The sequence below is a fragment of the Strix uralensis genome, chromosome 3 (genome assembly GCF_047716275.1).
Source record: "Strix uralensis isolate ZFMK-TIS-50842 chromosome 3, bStrUra1, whole genome shotgun sequence".
NCBI lineage: Eukaryota > Metazoa > Chordata > Aves > Strigiformes > Strigidae > Strix > Strix uralensis.
The window spans coordinates 118,162,657-118,182,651 of NC_133974.1; the positions used below are offsets into that span (position 1 = coordinate 118,162,657).

The 19,995-nt window shown below is 44.1% G+C and overlaps 1 protein-coding gene across 3 annotated transcripts in view; it reads right to left on the minus strand.

Annotated features, from left to right (window-relative positions):
• The window catches only part of TTBK1 (tau tubulin kinase 1), a 124,862-nt gene extending 106,213 nt beyond the window's left edge, over positions 1-18,649 (minus strand). For 2 of the 3 annotated variants that reach the window (XM_074864173.1, XM_074864172.1), the window contains exons 1-3: positions 18,117-18,145; positions 6,113-6,214; positions 1,366-1,524 (exon numbers count right to left, since the gene is read on the minus strand). In XM_074864173.1, coding sequence (XP_074720274.1) covers positions 1,366-1,524; positions 6,113-6,115 — 162 coding nt within the window. In that variant the 5' untranslated portion in view covers positions 6,116-6,214; positions 18,117-18,145. Of the gene's footprint in view, positions 1-1,365; positions 1,525-6,112; positions 6,215-18,116; positions 18,146-18,524 lie in introns of those variants that run through there. The other variant, XM_074864175.1, reaches the window with a different exon arrangement.
• Between the last annotated feature and the right edge of the window lie 1,346 nt (positions 18,650-19,995).

Consider the following 19,995-nt stretch of genomic DNA (forward strand, 5'->3'; position numbering starts at 1 on the left):
TTGCAGTTCAAACTAGCAACACCTGCTGTGAGTTTAATGATTCAGACACTGCTGGTAAACCAAGTTAAAAATGGACACAGTGGCACACATGGGATTTAAATTTTTTTTTTCAGCTTTTTAAAAACAAAGCTTTTAAAGCCAGAAAACAAAAACTCTCAGAAAACACATACAGAATTTCAGGAAGTATAAAGGTACATGATCCTTTCATGTGTTATATTCTAGTTTCTTTAACTGAGGTGATAATATAATGGTACTTTCCCCACCACCAGAGAGACCTCACTTTATGACTAAAGAGAAAGCCTTATAACATAAGAGGAACTGCACCCTCTGAACAAATCTGGTGGCAATGAAACACGTCTAGAGGATGAGATTCTCCCCATGTCTCTACCACAGCATTCTTGCCTGATTGTGGTCAAGCTGCTGAAGTCTCCACTCACAAGCCATCATTGATCACATGCTCATCTGCTGGCTGCCTAAGGCAAGACAGCCAGGTCCAATCTATAGAAGTGATGAGCATGCCTAGATGCCCACAATGTCTACCAGAGTCGTGCTTTGGTCATAAATATTAAGTAGTCTGTAAAAAATAATAAAAATCAAGATATAACTAAATTTGAAACCCTGTCTGTAAAAGCAAGCTAATAGTTCTCGTAACACCTGGTAAAAGCATGAATAATAAAACCAAATATTGATATATATATCTGACACAGATGCTACAGCAATAAGAAACACAAAGAGCTGAGTTTAAATGGCAAACTCATGCCATAAATTTAAATGGGTAGCGCGATCTGCAGCCACACAATGAATACATAAAAGATGAAATGGCTACTAATTCAGCGTACTCCATCCAGCTTGCACAACAGATGAGACAGTTGTCCCACGAAGAACTAAAACTCTTAACATGTGATGATGTAATTTTAAGAAGTATCCTAATAAATTTACACAGAAGTCGTACCACCAAGCTAATTATGGAATTTCTGACTTTCGAGGTAGCTGACATTCCAACCTTAAACATTTGCTTTTAAATTATTTTATTGTAATTCAATTTATTTACAGGCACATCTGTAGCATTCTTTGCCACAGTAACTTGAAATCTAAGTTTCTTACTAAAAGATGACTCAGCCTGCTGCAACAGTTCAGTGCTACCTAAAAATCCTTGGCAGGTTTAGCTTTCTAAAAATACCAGACAGTCTAAAAAACACTAGAGCAATATTAACCATCTTCCTGAAGTATCTTACTAACATGTCAAACCATATCACTTCACTTGCTTGACAAAGCCTGGGATTAACTAGACAAGATTCTATACTACTACAGGAGGAGGAGATCTGTTTCGGCCACCAAAGGAATCACAAAGCCGAAGCTACTCACCACTTTCCAGCGATCTTTGACCACATAATTGGCCGGAAGAATGTCGACCTGTTCCCCTCCTCCACTCATGTTTGGTTCGTCCTTGATGACTGCTGCTAGGCACTGCATTTGCCAGCCAGAGAGTATTTTAGTAGCTCCCAATTTAAATGAGCCATTTATCTGGGGAAAAAAGGGGCAGGGGGAAGGAATGACCAAATTAGTACAGGTTACGGCCGAAGTATATGTTACATTTCCACAGGTTTTCGTTATGACTAAATCAGAACCAGTCTCTTGGGAAATAAGGCAAACTCACCTTGCGAACATCTGAGCTCACTCCATGCATAAACATGGCAGACGCAACCATGCTTCAAGTCAGCAGCACAAACTAAAAGGGTGACAATTACCGGCTATACCATGCAGGAATCTAGTGCTCTTGGGCCTGACAGCCAACAAGACAAAGAGAATCTAATGCCAAAAGCTGCAAGAGCTGTTATTGTTACCAGGCAAAAAGGTCTTGCTTTAACAGAGCAGTTGCTACATAGGCAGTTTTTATGGTTTTCATTGGACGACATCCAACACAAATCAGAAAGGTTTGCCAGGTATTGCATTCAATAAGCCTAAAAGCATCTGAACAGGGTAGAAGGGCCTTTACAGAGCCAGGATTACAGACACTATCACTGTGATGAACAGCCAAGCAAAGAAGATGGGGATGGTTAGAAAGGGCTTCAGCCATGTATAAATTATCCCTCCTCATTGCATACACACAGTGCTAAAAATGATCAAATTAAAATACAGAGAGATATCTTGTTCCTAGTGTTTGCGTTCTACCTCATGTCCCTTTTTCCTGCTTTTATAGGGAGCTCCAGATAGCCTATGCTGAAATTAATTTTATTTAGAGGCTTTTTAGGTATAATTCTTCTACAAAAATAACTTTCAGATACACATTAACTCCCCTTTCCTGGAAGAAAATGAATTGTAACAGGACTAATAAAAGATCTTCCTAATGCATTTTGTCTCTTCCTGTAAGATATTTTGCTGGCTTTAGTAGTAGGCCAGATCTTTTATTAAGCATGGATCTTTTATTTAGCTTTCTTGGCAGTTCTATCGTCCTTCCCCCAAAATATGAAATATTTTCCTTTCTAAAAATGAGTGTTACTGTAGCATTACTAATAGTAATATTAACAACATAAATACCAAATTAGAAAAAAAGACTAGAGCTGGTCATTCAACCATCACACTTCTTCAGGCTCAAAAAAAGGAACAAAGTCACTAGTGAATTATGAGCTCAAGTAGAGAAAAGAGCTCATTCCCTAGCAATAAGAGGACTGAGAAGGAAGGACAAGAAGTGACCAGCATGTAGTGTGCACAAGGAAGGAACAGACAGAAGTATGTCAAAAGTGCAAGACATAGAGGATGATCAAACAAAACATGAACAAAGGATCTCAAAGAGATCTCCTCAAAAGATCTTCATAAAACATTTCATTCTAGCTGTAGAAGATAACTACATGGAAAACAGGAGTGGTAGACTAATGCAGTAAGAGGGCTGCTGAGAAATATTCATACAATCCAACATCTGCTAAAGTACAATCAAAATGATAGAAGAGAAATAAGAAGAAACTGAATATTAAAGAAATTCAGAAGAAAGGTGCTGCAAAATGCTCCAAATTCTCATAGAAAGAGTCCTGCACCTGTACGGGGTAGTAGCCCTTTCAGTCACCAAGGTACTCAAGCAAGAAACTGGAAAGCTCTCCAGTAAGAAAGTACATGCTGTGTTTGGCAGCACAACATTTGTGCATCTTCTTCCTAATGAGCAAGTCGAATGCCATTCCCATGCTCCTTTATGCTCACCAGAACATCTGAACTGACCACCCCTAAGCTACCAGTGAGCTCTCCATATGCTGCGCACCCAGCCTCCCTGCACATCACCACAGGCTGCACAGGAGAGAGAATCCCCGTAAAAATCTTTTCTAAGGCTGGCTTTTCTTTTGTTATTTAAATAAAAGTAATTTAATTTCAGACTGTCCCAAACACTCAACATTACAAAAATATAAAAAAACCAACATTAACACACAGGTACAGAGGCAGGTATCCCCTCTCTACTCTTGAAGGTCTCTTGGCATCACTTCATGAAGACAAGTACAGCTCAATGCAGACTCTGGATTGCAGGGGATAAAAGGCAGCTAGAGATCCAGGACATGGGGTGGTAGTAGCAACAAAAACAGATAGAAAGGAGTTTAGGATTTTTCCAGAGAAAGTCAGCCATGAGCTGTTTTTCACTTTGAAGCAAAACACCTAAAAAGTATGGTACATGATGTACGCATTAGCGATGAAAATGCATAATAAGATTTCAGTCTGGTGGCTACTGGTGAAAAGTAATCCCAAGGAATAATTTTAGAGGAGAGACAAAGCATGAAAGTCAATGAGTACTCAAAGCCAGGCAAGGTAGAACTGCTTTCCCTGGGGCACTATTCCACTTTCCTTTATCCATGTTATAATACATGTGTACAGAGATAACATGTTTGTTATTTAAAGGAGTCACATAAATCTTCACTGGCTTTGAATCAGAACAAAATCCTCCTGGGCACTACCATGAATAGCAGCCATTTGGCAATATGGAATTACAGAACCGTATAGCCAGAGTGATGCAGCCAAACCAAAAGCCAATTTAATTACAGACCAAGACAAATTTCAAGCTGTTTTAGATCACAGTAGCAGCACAAAGCAGTGTTAACATACCAAAATTTGTTCCTGAAGCAGTACTAATACTGCAGAAACATGCTCAGGACTATGGACCAAGGGTTTACCAGAGTAACACTGAAGCATTGCCTACACCCATGGCAAGATGTAACATGTTAACCTAGATGTCCAGAAGTGTCACAAAGAAAAGGACAAAAGAAGTGATGAAATTACCTTTGTGCAGAAAAACATAAGTACATTTAAATGATGCTTTTAACTTGTGCATTATTGTAATTCCTTCTACATCAATAAAATATAGTGTAAATATTGTTTGACTAGCATCAAAGCCTGCAGCCAGCCCTCTGCTAGAGCTGGATTTGCTAATGTAGCTACAAAAGGGAGGTGGTAAAGAATGGTCAGTGTGGGAGAGGTAAGGCACTACCATCTCTTCCCCAACACACAGCAGAGAGCATCATTTCTGCATGTTAAATGTTAAGCGGTGTTAAGGGGATCTGGAGGAGAGATGGAAGGATTATATCTCTCTTGAACTCCAGTAAAGCTGTTCCTGATTCAAAGGGTGACCAAGCATATGAACTTTGACATATCTGCATCACTTTTAGCTTTAAAATGTATAGACCGTAGAATGTAAAGATATATAATTTTGAAGATAGTGACTGACAAGAACTTTCAGACTGTCTTTTCCTGCAGGAAATGTACAGGATGTCAAGAAATGATTGTACCCCTCTCCCATGAAGACAGGCAAGAGAGCTGAGCAATCCTAAGATACTGCAAAACTGGCTTCCTAGAAATAGCAAGTGAAGCAGAAATGAAAGCAGCTGTGAGAAAGAAAGTGACAACAACTGGACCAAATCCCATCTCTTAGTCAAACTCAGCATGAAGTGTGAAATCAGCTCTTGCATACTGCTGTCTTCCAGCCCATACTGGAGAATCTTTATAGTTTTATAAGTTTAGCCTTGGCCTTTAAAAAAAAAAAAAACAAACCCCAAACCCATGCTTAAGCAGGCTAATAAGCCCCACTACATATTCTGACACGCTGCTCTGCTAGCTGTTCCTTCTGTCTGGCATCAAGACAATTCCAGTCAATAGCACTCGTGAGTAAATTGTCTCCTTATTTTTAAGGCAGCTTACAAAAATCTGATGCACTATAGCAGCAATTATTTAGCTGACATAAAAATCAAGAACCAGCAGAGAAGCATGACTGGGATAGGCAACAGTAACTTAGGGGGAAAGTCTGCAAGAATTCCAGTGTGAGGCCTGATGTTGCAAAGTGTGGCAGAGTCTTACATCAAACACATCTGCCTCATTCACACCAGCGTTCATCAGGAGACAAACTAGACCAAGCAAAAGTAACTTCATAGAAGTTGTTAAACTGAAGAAATTTTCACTGCAAATGCTAAAAGCTTACATAAATTCAAAAAGTGACTTGACAAATTCACTGAAAAGAATAATAAAAAAATCCATTAAACAGTTACATACAAATATTCCATCTTTAGCTTAGGAAGCCTTCAATTCACAAATCACTGCAGGTGGCAAGAGCATTCTGCAGAGTCATTTTACATGTTTTCCCTACTCTTATTCTCTACCCTAGATAGACTGGCCTAAATGGACCTGTGATATGTATGACTCAGTACGGCCAGACTTGCATTTTTATCAGTTACTTTCAGATGAAGTAGTAGTGTGTATATAATATGTCTCCTTTATCCCTTCAAGGAGGCCAGAGACCAAAAAATAAAGAAACAATCAAAAAGTCTCATATACACCACTCATTTACTTATCTTACAATATCCTCTTTCATGCAAGCAACATTTTAAACAGCTTTACTAGAAAAATTATTTCCTAATTTTACAGGATCATAGCACTCTTAAAATTAAACTTGTAAATATGGAGCACTCCCTGTGGAAATTCCTAACATATATGTTGAGATCTTTCCTATGTTAGCTTACCTCGGTCTCAATATACTGTGGTAGCAGTGCTCAAAATACAGCCAAACTCAAACAAACATCAGGTTGAAAACTCAGACACAGGGTGGTTATTAAACAGCAGAACAAAGCTATGGAGGTCTGTCTCTCACCATCTTACTAAAGGTCCTGGATAATCTTAAGTGTCTTAATCTCACTGTGGAGGAATTGCAATATCCCACTTTATTTCAGGGCACATCCTCACCTCTGGAAGCCTACAAATTAGAACAATTAGAACAAGTGAAGTTTATTTAGACTGGAGTACCCATGACCCTCTTTACTTGATCAAATTCCCCACCATGAACACGGGATTCACTTTAAGAGCAGATTCCAACAGTGTTTTAGAGAGCTGTTGCAAACTACAGCTTTTTAGGTGAGACAAAGCTGGACATCTGCAAAAACAAAAGAAGTAAGCCCAGCAAACCGCAGTCTAGAAATCAGATCAATCTCCCTGTCCATTAAGCCAAAATGAAACAGATGCGGTGGGGAATAAGAGGAGAATATAACAAGTAGGATTGAGACTGCTTGGAAGTAAGAAAGAAAACCAGTGGAGTTTCCAAGTGCAACCATGTAGCAAAACTGGGGCTCAGTTAAAGGCAGCACTGAGCACCCCACTGTTTTACAGATATCACCTGCTTCCAACACACAATACCAATTATAAAAATGAAATCCCTCACATTAAAACTACCAAAAACCCACTTAAATCTTTGTATAAGTTGTACCATGCACTAGCATTCTGTTATTAAGGTAGAAATGCATATGACAGTATAGGAAACAAGTTGATTAAAAAAACACAGTGCACTGGACTAACAGCCCCTCAGTCCTGAAATACATCATACCTCCTGCTGAACTTGAAACAGCAATTAAAAACAAGTCATATGCTGTTAGGGTAGGTCTGACAGCAGGAGCTCGAAAGGTTCTGAATAGTTCCTTGAAGACACATATCTTCCTTCATCGCCTGCCCCTGCTGTGGCAAACCCTGCTTAGAGAGTAGGCTCAACTCCTAGCAGCTGCAGCTTAAAGTCTCCTCTGTGACATACTCTTCTCATAGGCATGCAATGGCATCAGCCTTAGAAATTCTGGATTTGCTATGCACAGCATTTCATTTCTGTAAAAAACAAAACATCTGAAGGTGAGGTTGCAAGATACTGGGACTGTTTTTCACCTCTGAAAGGTTTATGACCGTTAAGGAGTGATGTAGCTATGACTGGGGAAAAAAACAAAACAAAAAACACCCCCAAAAAAAGCTGCAATCAAGACAGACAGGTCTGGATTCTCTGCTAACATGAGGCTACACTGAACAGAACATACATAAATATATTAATACGATAACAGATGCACCTTGACAGCATTATTATGGCTACCTGGTTGCACAGCCAACTGAATGTATTATTGCCTGCACAGTGACTTACAAGTAACACCATACGACCTAAGCAAAACAAACAAAACCCCCAAACACATAATTTCATACTGCCAGAGACTGTACTCACATACATTACAGAGCAGTCAGACACACCAGTGATTTCTGTGCCAAAACCACCTATCTACAGGGAGAATCAGCACAGTTAATTATGACAACAAATCATTAGGAACACACACCAGATAAGCACGCCTGCACTACTGGCAGTTTATGCAATTCTAATCCTCTCCAACTACATCTCAGCAGCAAAGCTAAAAACTAGGGAGCAGGAGAGTTTGAGAGGAAAGTCTATTACCTTCCACCAATCTCTCTGACAGAGTTGCTCCAATTTCTGATCCAAGCAGAAAATTAAATCTAACACCAGGAAATCCCTCTAATAGCATAACCAGCTTAACCTCTACTAATTTAACAGGCAAACATTATGGTCTGCTTACAACAAACATTTAACTGCAGCTTAAGTGTATCTACCTGCAAAGTCAATATAGATCACTACTTGTAAAGCTTGAGAAGCCTGCTGGTAGCCAAAACAAATATATCTGAATAAAAGCAAGAACTAAACAGAGATTATACTTATGGTATCAGACTCAATCTACACATGACACCACCAGAAACACCACACAGAGGTATGTTTTCATCACCCAATCCTGGACCAGTTTGTTTAATTGATCTTTAGGTAATGTGAAGTGTCCCTCTTAGGCGAGTCCTTTCCTTTCTCCCTGCAGAGTGCTTTTGTGGGGAGCCTGTTACTCATCTTCCTTCAATACATGGACACTCCAAGTTGCTTTTCATAATTATCATCAACAGTATCTTCCTCAAATCCTTATTCTTGGAGAACAGTATTTTACCTTGAATAACCAACTCAACCATACAGCAAACTGATAACATATGTTGCTCAATGGTCTTTTAATAACCTAATATAATAGGTTACATACAGGGCACACAGCCTGAGATCAATAATTTTAAACCTCCATGCCAGGGAAAACGGTGCTCATCTTACCCATTCAAATAATTTTATGATAGATGCAGTAACCATATTTATCAAGGATTAAATAAACTTGTCAAAAAATATTCAGAGGTTAGGAACGTAACAGTAAGGTCCTGATTAGAGATTTGGTATTTTGATTCAAATTCTGCAAGATGGGGTATTTTGCAGGTAAAAAAACCACATATTTATAGATTTGCCACATGGACTTCATGTTGCCAAGCGCTTTCTGAAATTGAATAAGAATTAGCATGAATGGGGCAACTGCCACTTGCTGCACTGATACGTTATATCAGACTAAATGAGACTAAGACAAATTTTTGCAGTCCTCAAGCCCACCGCTGATCACAGTAGAGATTCTGTTTGTAATTACACAGAAGAGATTTCCTGGGACTGACAAAAATGTTTTATCATGCCAACCGTTAGTCACTCAAATCATCTCTATACAGCCCTTTTGTAACCATTTTTCCCATTTTTGTAACGAACTCTCCCCACTGGTTAGAGTATGCTCAGGGGAACATGTTCAACCTTCCTCTGCCCCCTGCAGATCTACAGTGTCATTCTCTGATCTGCAGCCTCACCATTTTTTAGTTTGCAGACAGTTGGTGACTTGCCCGAAGGTGATATCCTCATGGCTGACCCACTTTTTCTTCCACCCTTGGGAAATCCCAGTGCATTCTCAACCATATTCAATGGTTCCCTGAGCTTTTTTTCTCAAAGACAAAACTCCCCAGAGGTGTAAAACTTGAGTTTAGATTGGAAGCTCAAATTTCATTGTTATTTGAAGGATCTACAGTTCTAGAGGAATTTGTTTGCTTTGTAGTTAATATCTAAAGATAATATTAACAAAGAAAACATTAACATCAAGGCGGATAATGGCTGTGGCCTGCACCTGTATCTCTCTATGCCTGAACATCCTAGAAAGATATATGAAGACTCTTGTATATGCAAGCACAGCCTGTTTAATTTCTTTCTGCACTGCTGTTTGAGTCAGTTTCCAAGGAGAAATGGTGTTACTAAGATTATGGATGAGTTTTACAACCTGGTTTGGACTGCTTCTACATAAGCCATTTCCACATGTGTCAACAATGCCATCTAGTCCACAACTGTCAGTATCTGCTTGCATTCTCCCAGCCCATGCAAATAATCATTTCCCATCCATAAGTTTTCCTATCTGTTGAGTTAAGCAGTTCTATGACTTAGGCATGGGTCTTTTCATTCTGCTATCAGATCTTACACAAGCTTGTTGGGCTTGACAGAAAAATCCCTTGAATATCATTATTAGGAAAAAAAAAAAAATCTTCAAAATGTGATATTCAGGGCAGATTCATTGTAATAAACCATATTTGTACTTTGATCCTTAATTTGCCAGTGCTGTGCCAGGTAACTGGATCCTGAGAATTTCCTATTAGAGAACACAGATGGTCAGAATGTGTTTCTATAAAAAGGCATCATAAACCTTATGTCATATTTGAATGTAAAAATAATTTTAATTCTATTCATAGGTGTAATAAAGTAATGGAAACCTAAATTTTGTATGTGAGCTGGCGAACGCTCGTAACAATTTTTCAAACTGATCTCAACCTGAAATAAGTAATTGTGCATTCTGTGCTCAACTTGCCAGAGTAAGCTGGCTACCAGCAAACGCTTTAAATAATACTCCATAGATAGAACAATTACTGGTTCAAGTCCAGCCTAGGATGTTTGGAAGGGAGAAAAAAAATATGTATCATTTCATCACAATCAGAAACACAGGTAGCAAAGTTAAAGAAAACTTATTGCGCAAAAGCAGCAACAACCACACTAAAAATACCAGTTTCAAGTTGCCATCAAACTTGAAAATAGGCTGCAGAGACCTATGTGACCAGGTAGCCCTGAGTCCTAGAACCCAAATGCCTCCTGCCATTTCCATCACATCAACTGTCGCAAGAGTGAGAAAATACTTGACTACCTGCCCTTTGCATTTGCACCTTTCACATTTTCTTTTTTTTTTTCCTATTAGCTCAATGGACAAAGCCCATTAAGCCTCATCTCTGCTTCATAAGCAACCGCTCCTGATTCTTTCTAGACATGGTAAACAGCAGAAAGAAAGTGTGCATCTTCCACAAAACGCTTCTTAATACAAACAAACTCATGCTCAGACATCTATGAATAACTCATGCATACAGAGCACAGCATTGCTACACAAAGAAGCCAAAAAAAAGGGAGGCAATTCTGTTCTTGCCTAGAACTGGGGAGAGAGTCCGGTAAAGGGCCAGCATCCATGCCTCATAGTCACTGAAAAAGCTGGAGCTGAAAAAAGACTGAAAGATGCCTTCCAGCCACTTGAAAACTAAACTCTTTAAAATACATGTATCTTATCCAAAAGACACACTGAAAAGCAAATGAATGTAGTGCACAAGTACCTCCCTATAATGAAAATGTAAGAAACTGAAGGGTTCTTCCATTCTAGCTCATCTTCGGCTAGAAGCCAAAGCCTGACAACTGCAAATGAGTTTTTCATGGGAGTTTTCCTTAAGGACAGGAGAACAAGGGAGATGGTGGATTCTAGATTTCTTGCTCTTTTCAGATCAAGGCTGGGCACCTCTTGCTCTTTTCCGATCAAGGTTTGGAACCTTTAAAAAGACATGCTTTAGCTATTTCAGATTTTATTAAAACCAAAAACAATGACAAAAAACAAAAAAAAAAATCACATTTTAGGTGCTAACAAATGAAAGGTGAGATTCAACAGAAGCATTGTTACATCACATTACCTACATTCCCTCCTCCAAAGCTTACAGACAGACGCTGATCCTGGATCCACAGCTTCAAGTTCCTGGTTAGCCAACCTAAAAACCTACCTGCAATGAAGAGAAATAGTTGCCCTCTCTCCTGCCAGCTCTGAACTCCTGCACAAGATTTCACCATGGGTCAGTTCAGTGACTTGTACCATCAGAAAAACTATTCCTCTTCCTAATAAATAAGATTATTTCCTTGGCTTAGAGCTCCTTGAACTGGTTCATTGTAGAGTCAGTCAAATGCAAGTGCCAGCACAATGAAGGAGCGGTACCTCAGATCCATTTCAGCTTCAGTCAAGCTGCACTCTGTGTTTGTTTCCACAGTAGGAAGCCCTCGGCCTTCCATGAGATCACAGGATTCAGCCACTTCTGCCTAAAAGCAGTGGAGTAACTCTGCCTGAGGCCAACTTTTTATTTTCAAGGAAAGCAAAGTTTAAAGAAACCAGTTAGTTTCAATAACTTACTTGCATAACCCCTAAACTAGTAAATTTAAGAGTCTAATGCATCTAGATTCTGTTTAAATAATTCAAGATGTAATTAAACCACAAAGCTCTAAGTCTCCTAACACAACATCACCACAAAGGTGACTTCTGTTCTCTGACTGAGGTACTTCAGCAAGCAAGCAACAAACAACTTTCTCTTCTTCTTGAAATGAGGGAAACAAACCACATAATTTAATGGAGTGTCCACTCAAAATGAACATTGCACTGATGACTATATGAAGGTAAAAGACAGCTACACCATTCCCTCGAGTGAGCAGAACACGTATCAAGAATTTAAGCTATATGTCAAGAAGACTATGAAGTCCCTAGTCCCTACCCGTAGAAGTGAAATAAAAGTTATGCTAAAAGAAGAGAGAAACAACAGACTACCTACCCACTGACTGCTCTCCATTACCTCTAAAAAGTCTGGACGCTGAGTAGGAGGCAGCAGCACAGCAGAATGGTGAGATGGCTACAGTTTGCTTCAAGTGTAGCATGTACAGCTACCTACCTCTGAACAGATGTACACGCACCTCATGGTCCTCAGAAGCAATGTATTGCTTTCCCACGGTAGGCATGGATGAACTGCACAAATCCGGGTTTGGGGAAGGGGAAGAGAAGAACTTCAGATATGTTCCTACCTTCAGACTGCGCTCCTACCAAGGAGGGGAAAAAACCTTGTGGCTAGCAATGATCCTGTCTCCTCACTGGATGGTGGTATCCCATCCTCTTGCACCAGGAATACCCACCCACTGGGCAGAGGAAAAGGAAGGCTGCAGAGTCAACTCAGAGAGCTGACAGGCAGACCCCGGAATTTGTGAGGTGAAAGAACAGCTCGGCGACCTGACAGTCAGGTGCAAGAGTGGCACACCAGGTGCTGGGAGGCAGATTCTTATGCAGAACAAGCTGAAGTGCAGTATGATTGAGGCCTATACAACCAAGTTCCGCATGGAGAAGCCGAACAAAAAATAACTGTTCACCACTTTTTCCAATCTGTTAAGGAAACAGCAGCAGGCAACTCTCACAGGTGGCATGTTTGAAATAAATGCAAAGCACAGAGGAGTTGTGTAAGGTCCTGTTGCAAGACACAGTGGAGGTTAGGATTTACACTGAGTCCAAAGAACTGGACAAATTCATAGAAAAAAAATCTAAAAAAAAACAAAAGCAAAAAAACCCCACCAGCCAGTGGAGGACAACTGAATATGATGACAAAAATCTCTGACCAAAAAAAATCACTGAACTGAAAGTGACTGAGTGCTGAGAGAGCACTCCAGGAAAATGGCACTGCCCACCATCTCCAAACTCCAGCTTGCCCCTGAGCATTTAGCATTGGTCATGGTCACAGGTAAGACACTGGGTGGTCTAATCCAGAACAGCCATTTCTGTATCACCCCAGGGAGAAGCTGGCAAGCATGATCTGTATGACTTTCAGTGGTATAAAGCCCAAGAATGATAGTCTGGATGAAATCCCAAATTCTGTAACTTCTGATGAAGGGTAGGGAAAAAATGAGCAGAAATTCAGAACAGACCCTCTCCCCCCCCACCCAGTGCTCCAGGGAACAAGGCACACAGAAAAAGGCCAGGTCACTCAAGGGGAGGAATAGTACTACATACTAAAGAAAAAAAAAAAAAGACTCAAAGGAGATAGATAAACGAATTGTATCAACCCAGAATAGAAAAAATCTAGTAGTAAAACTACTCCACCGGACCAGAATAAAGCAGGAATGGTGATTTGCTTTGGGAGAACAGATGGGCTGTGCCTTTAGGAAACAGGCAGCAATGGGGAACTTCAGTTTCCTCATGGGGATTAGGACATGTCACCAGCATGAAACTTTAAATAGTAACTTTATAACTGAACAGTAACTCAACTTTGTTGAGTAAGAACAGAAATATATCACCTTTAAAAAAAAGTCTTTGGCCAGTGCAACTTCTGCTTGGTCCTTTAAATGGCTTGATTTTAATCCTGACTTATTGTACAAACAAAAAATCTTCTAAAACCAGAAAATGTGTGCAAAAGAAGAAAACAGCACAAATTCTTCCAAGTTAAATATGATATTTGTTTATGATTTTAAAGAGATGAAGCAAATTTCTACAGATAAAAACTATGTGTTTTCCACACATACCTGACCAGAGGCCAGCCAGTCAGTCTGCTGGATGACAGACAGACAAGAAGTAGAAGGACTGAATAGAGAAAAGATAAGAAATGCCAAGGATTTTTGGTTGTGTCTGTTTTAAAGAGCTCTGCAGAGGATCTGGAAAATCACAGTCTTACTTCTGCACCAGACATGTTCAGAAAACTGAAAATGAAAAATAAAACTAACTGGCAGGCAGGGGGAAGAAGTCATGATTGATAGACCTATTAGGAAAGGCTAGGTGCTTTTAGGAAGCCTCAACAAGCACACAAATAGGGCCAGCTCTCTAATAACAATGTCTCTGGATAGCCAAAACCTTCCAGTGTGGTATCAGACCAAAGGCCTTAAAAATTAAGATGTCTCAAGACAAAACTCAAGTTTCTCTAAAACTAATAACTGGCTAAAAGAGAGGAAGACACACGGGAATGCATTGCTAGGTTTCAGAACAGAGCGCTGTTACAAGTGCAATGTCACACCTTGTGTACATACAAAATGATTCAGGCTAACAAATAAAAAGACTGAAAAAACTGCAGACTGCAACACCAAGAAGGGTATAACTAGGGCAAGCATGGCATACGTGTCCTCTTAGTCTTTCCTTAAGCATCATCTCTCGGTCACTGGTAGAAAAAGGACTGGAGCAATACGGGGTTTTGGCCTGAGCAGTTGGGTTTATAATCCTATAATCAAAACCTTTTCACTAGACATCAACTTCTCCTTATCCCTTTTGCAATCTCTTCATATCTGATTGGTAGGCTACCAAAGCTTTCTACACATACAGCCTCTGGGCTGATGGTGAGCCTCCTAACATTTACTGTTGCAGGGCCAGCGAAGCATCCACTTCCACTTAAATCTCTTTCTTAAGGCTAGGCTGCCCCATTTCTTCAGAGAAATAGAAATCTGCACCCACAAGCATTCTCTCTGCTCCTTGTTGTGCCTATACGGCTGGAGTCTGCCCACGATCTGCAGTTTGTTCCTTTCATATTGTTCAGCAAATTAAAGATGACATGGTTTGACACCAAAAGGAAAGGGTTTCCAAGCACATCTTATTTGATTACATCTACAGTCCATCACAATGTCAACATCTTCCTTCTCAACTACAAAAAAGACCCTTTCCCATGTAAACAGCTAAGTAGTGAAGAAGACTTAATGGAAAACAGTGTGGAACTGGGTAAGACCAAAAGGGATTGCGACTCTGACAGAAAAAGCTACTATGGCAATTTTGTTCTTTTCCCTCCATCAAATCTAATATATTGATGTATCTGCTGGTTTCCAATAAACAGAAAAGTTCATGTGAAAAAACACTTGATACATTGAGTTCCAAGTCACATTGCTATTACTAGATTATTTCCCGTATTTTCTGGGATAATTGTCGTGGATCTCAACAAGAGACCAAGAGTTGGTCCTGCATGACATGGAGGACTGCCATTGTCCAGTTTGTAGCTGGTGAGACTCTTACAGGCAAGGGACTCACAATTCAGGTTCAGACATACAGTGTGAAAATCACATCATCTCCCTCACCTCAACCACTCCTTCCTAACGCTTCAATAAACATCCAACACATTCTCCCATTCCTCCTCTGCCCTAGGGGGGGGGAGGCCTCATAGATGGCCTTCTTTATTCCTCTCTCCCAAAGCAATCTTAGCATTTATTCCAATTGGACGGGGTCCCACAATGACATTTAAGGGGATTTCAGGATGTTTCACAGGAATACCCACTTTCTGGTTATTTTTGATGGAAGAAGGGGAGGGAAACACTAGTTGTGCCCATTGTGTGTCTTATTCAGTAAACTAGCAGAGCTTAAACATCCTTTTAGCAAATGCTTCCAAAACCACTCCACCAAGTATTGGGCTGTGCCTTGCAATGTTCAAAGGAGAAGATACTAACAAAGCCAACAAACTCTTAAAAATGAGGGAACAGTTTACAAAGCCCTTGAGGACTTTATAGAGACATATTCCTCTATAAGGCCCTATTTTCTGTCTTCTGCTCTGTTTTCAAAGTGAAACAATGTTACTGGAAGGTCATTATGGAGCCCTGGCAAATGAATCTAATCTAGTACCTTCCCAGGATGGGGGGTCATTCCCGCAGAGTTTATCTGCACCCAGCACATTGGTACATACATAAAGAAGACCCAGGCAGAAAACCGACAGTACACAATTGAAGAGGTGAGCCCACAGCAAGACCCACAACAGACTAGTGGGCTACCTAATAAGCTATAAAGTGATGTGGGAAACTTTCTGTAAGAGAGGGCAAGAAAACAGCATGAAGGGATTCCAGCACTAAAAATAAAGAAGAAATAGGGATTCGGCTCTTCCTGGATCAGACAGGGCACTCCTGCTTTGGAAAACAATGTCAAGTACCAACTGCTTCCATTAGAGGAGAGCTCCATGCTGCCTGTTGCAGTGTAGAGATACACTTGCCTTCGCCACCAAACATTGGGGTTGGGATGGAGAGGGAAGCGGAAGGAAATCCACACATGGGCCACAAGCGCCACTTCATGAGCATCAACCCTGGGAGCTGGTGAAATAGATTTCCTAACACCAGCGACACTCCCTTCTGGAGGACCAAGAGCATTGATGGGGATCTGACTTTCCTCTTGCCAACTGTTCCAACAAAAAAAGGTTAGGCAGGTATCCCCAAGACTGATCCTGATAAAGCTGTCCTACAAAGGAATGATAATTCCAGTGTTTTTCTTTGCCAGTCAGAGAAGAGGAACTTTGCCCATTCCCGAAGGAATGAGATTACCATAAAGCACGCAAAAGCACACAGAACACAATAGTAACAGCAGCGGACAGCACATACATCATTTGTGAGCATCACATCTCAAAAGTTTCTGATCCTACATACATGAGCATGAGAATGCTTGTTACGAGCTGGATGATCACTGGCACACAGAAGCAAAAAAAGCCAAAACATTAACACATAATTCCTAACCTGCCCCTCTTATACTGACAGACAGTCTCAAAAGAAGCTGATACACTGAAATGTGGTGAATAACTACTAGTGAGACAGTACTAATGCACACTGTTCTTTAGTCAAAGAACCTGTATAGGCACAGCACCTATAAGCATTAGTGTTGAAGGCGCATTAGCACACTCTATCCCACAAACAACATGAAGTTAAAAATTCTCAGGCTGAAAATCTCTGTTGTTACTCACTGAGTTTTTTGCTGAAAGGCAGCCTTTTCAGTGACAGGACAAGGAATAGAAAGGAATTCATGTGCAACAGTAAAATTAGGAAACCTTTCCTTCTATCAAATTATCTATACTTCCTGCCTGAAAGCCTAAGTAAATTCAATAATATAGAAGAAAGATTTTAATATACAGCTGGTTTCAACTGCTCAGAAACATGATACTGACAGGTACTGAAATCCCCATCCCCCAAAAAATACAGGGGGTCTTGAACTTGGCATGCAAGTAGTTCAGCAACACCAATGGAGCGGCACTGTCACTCCAGCACTTCATATAGCATACTGGTTCCTCACTAAATACAAGATGCACTTCAAGGTCATGGTGTTCATCTTGAAAGTTCTCAGTGGGTCAGACCCAGGTTACTGGATACCTCCTCTCCTGGTATACAGGGAAAGCATAATGACGACAGTCACAATGCAAACTTGGGCACCACGAGCAATAAAAGACACAATGGCAGAAGACTTCAAGATAAAAGCTGCAGAAGACATGGCAACGCACACAGGAATAAAATCTCCCACCCCACGAAAGGTAACGAGGAGAAACTCTCACCCTCCTGCCTCAACCCCAAGCGCCAAAGAGTTATCCCAAAATAACACAATGAAAATGTTCCCTCCCCAAAAGCCCCCACAGACGGGACTGGCTTTCCAGCATTCGGTTAACCAGGCACCTAGTGACACCTGGAAGGTTGCTTGTCCCCTCACCTCGGGCGGCAGCCTGGCCTCGCGGAAAGAGCTGACACCCTCCGCAGGTTCACCCCACAGGTCCCCGCAGGGCCCGGCCCGGCCCGGCTGCCCACACAAGGCCACCGGCTGCCTTCGCACCTCAGCCCCCACCACGACACCGGCTGCCGGGCGGGCGGCGGAGCCACCTGGCACCACCCGGCGGGGCCATTCCCTCCGCCGCGGAGCCTTTCGGGGCGCGGGGGACGGGGTACCCCGGCTCACGCCGCCCACGACGCGGCCGTCGCCCGCGCCCCTGCGAGGCCACCGCCCGCCCCTCCCCCGGCGGGCAACCCCCGCGCCTCGCCCTGAGCCCCGGCACCCGCCGGCCCACAGCCGGCCCGGGCAGGAGGCGGCGGGGACGGGGAGCTGCCGCTGCCGCCGCCGACCCGGGCCTCCCCGCGCCCTGCCCCTCACCTCGGGCCGCCCCGCCTCCCCCCGTCGAGGAGGTGGCCGCGTCCGCCCCTGCACTGCAGCTGCCGGCACGCCGCCGCCTCCCCCCACCGCCCCTCTCGGCAGATGGTTCGCCCCACCCCGGCCCGCCTTCTCATTGGCGAAGCCCGCCCGTCGCTCCGCTTCGGGCTCGCCCAACCCCGCGAGCATGCTGGGACCCCGAGTCCTCTGCGCGGGACCCTTCCCCTTCCGCAGCCGGCGCCGGGCGGAGGGGCGAACTACAGCTCCCAGAGTGCCCCGCGCGCAGCCCCGGCGCGGCCCGGCCCGGCCCGGCCCAGCCCGGCCCGCGACCCCGCGCCTCCCCAGCCGCCCGCGGGACGCCCCCTCCCACACCAATGACCGCAACGGCCGCCGCGGCCCGGCCCGGCTCACCTGGCCCCGCCGCCGCCGGCGCCTCCCGCTGCGGCCGGCGTGGGCAGTGCATGCCCCGCGCCCCTCAGTGCGGCTCGCCGAGCTCGGGGCCGCCGGCCCGGCGCGCTGCGGCTGCGGCTGTGGGGCGGGCCGGCCCCGGGCGCATCCTCCCCCTCGGAGCCGCGGCGGGCGGCGGGATTCGCCCACAATGCACCGCGCGCCGCACCGACAGCATCAGCCTGACATCACCCGTGGGCCGCCCCCGCCCGGACGGGCCCGCCCTGGGCCCGCCCCGCCGCCACCGGCAACCGGCCCCCGTGTGAGGCTGGGCACTGCCACCGGGCACCGCGCTGCCGGCACACGGGACTGGGCACTTGAGCGCGCCAGGACACGGGACGCTGGGCACCGCACCGGCGTGGGGTCGGGAACGGCATCGGCACCGCAGGCACGATAACGGCATTGCCAGGACGGGGCTGCTGCAAGGCTCGTCTCTGCGCTTCTGGGACCGGCACTGGCATCACCAGAATGCGGCTGGGCACTGCCCAGCCCGGGGACTGGGACCAGCACTGGCACTGTGTGCACAGGGCCAGGTGCTGCACTTTGACCGGGACCAGCACCGCGGTCCCGGGACTGTCTCACCAGGACTGTCCCACCGGGCCTGGGAGTGTCACCAGCACCTTCAGCGTGGCGCTGGGCGCTGAACTGCTGGAACCGAGAGCAGAGTCAGAGCATCTGCCTGGGGCTGGGTGTTGCGTTGCACTGGGACTGGCAGCGTCACCAGCGTGGGGCTGGCACTGCCCAAATCTGGCGGTAGAGCCAGCCCCAGCAGTGCTGGCCTGGAATTTTTTACTCCAGTGCTCTGGGGCCAGGAGCAGCTCTAGCACCCACCACCAGCAAGGGACTGGTGCGCTACACTGCACTGCCCGTGCCAGCACCAGCGTAGTCTGGGCTGGACACCACGCTGGAACCGGGACCAGCACCACCAGCATTGGGCAGGACACTGCACCACTGGGACCAGAACCATCCCCATCTGCACAGCTCTGGGTCCTGCCCTGCCAGGGCCGGGAACAGGCCCCACAGCCCACAGCTGGGTGCAGCACCAGTGCTACCAAAACTGTGCCACACACAGAAATGGCTCACAAAAGTGAGCCTTTCCCTGCTCACAGCTGAACAGTGTGCCTGTCCCCGGGCAGTTATCTGTTCCCCCACCCCGAGGTACATAGCTGTGCCCCTGCTCCAGGGACGTGCCATTTTCCATGCTCCAGCTCACTGCTCCTCACCTTATACTTGGAGCGCAGATAAGCATGCGTCTCCTACAGATGTGCTGTGCAGTGCGCACAGTTGTGCACTTTCATCCCAGATGTGCACTGCAAATCCCTGGTATCCCCAGCTGTACCTTGTACCTGTGTCCCGAACTGTGGATGTGCACTGTCCTGTGCTCTGCAGATGTTCATGCAACACACTGCAAGGGGCGCTACTCCCAAGCCCTCTC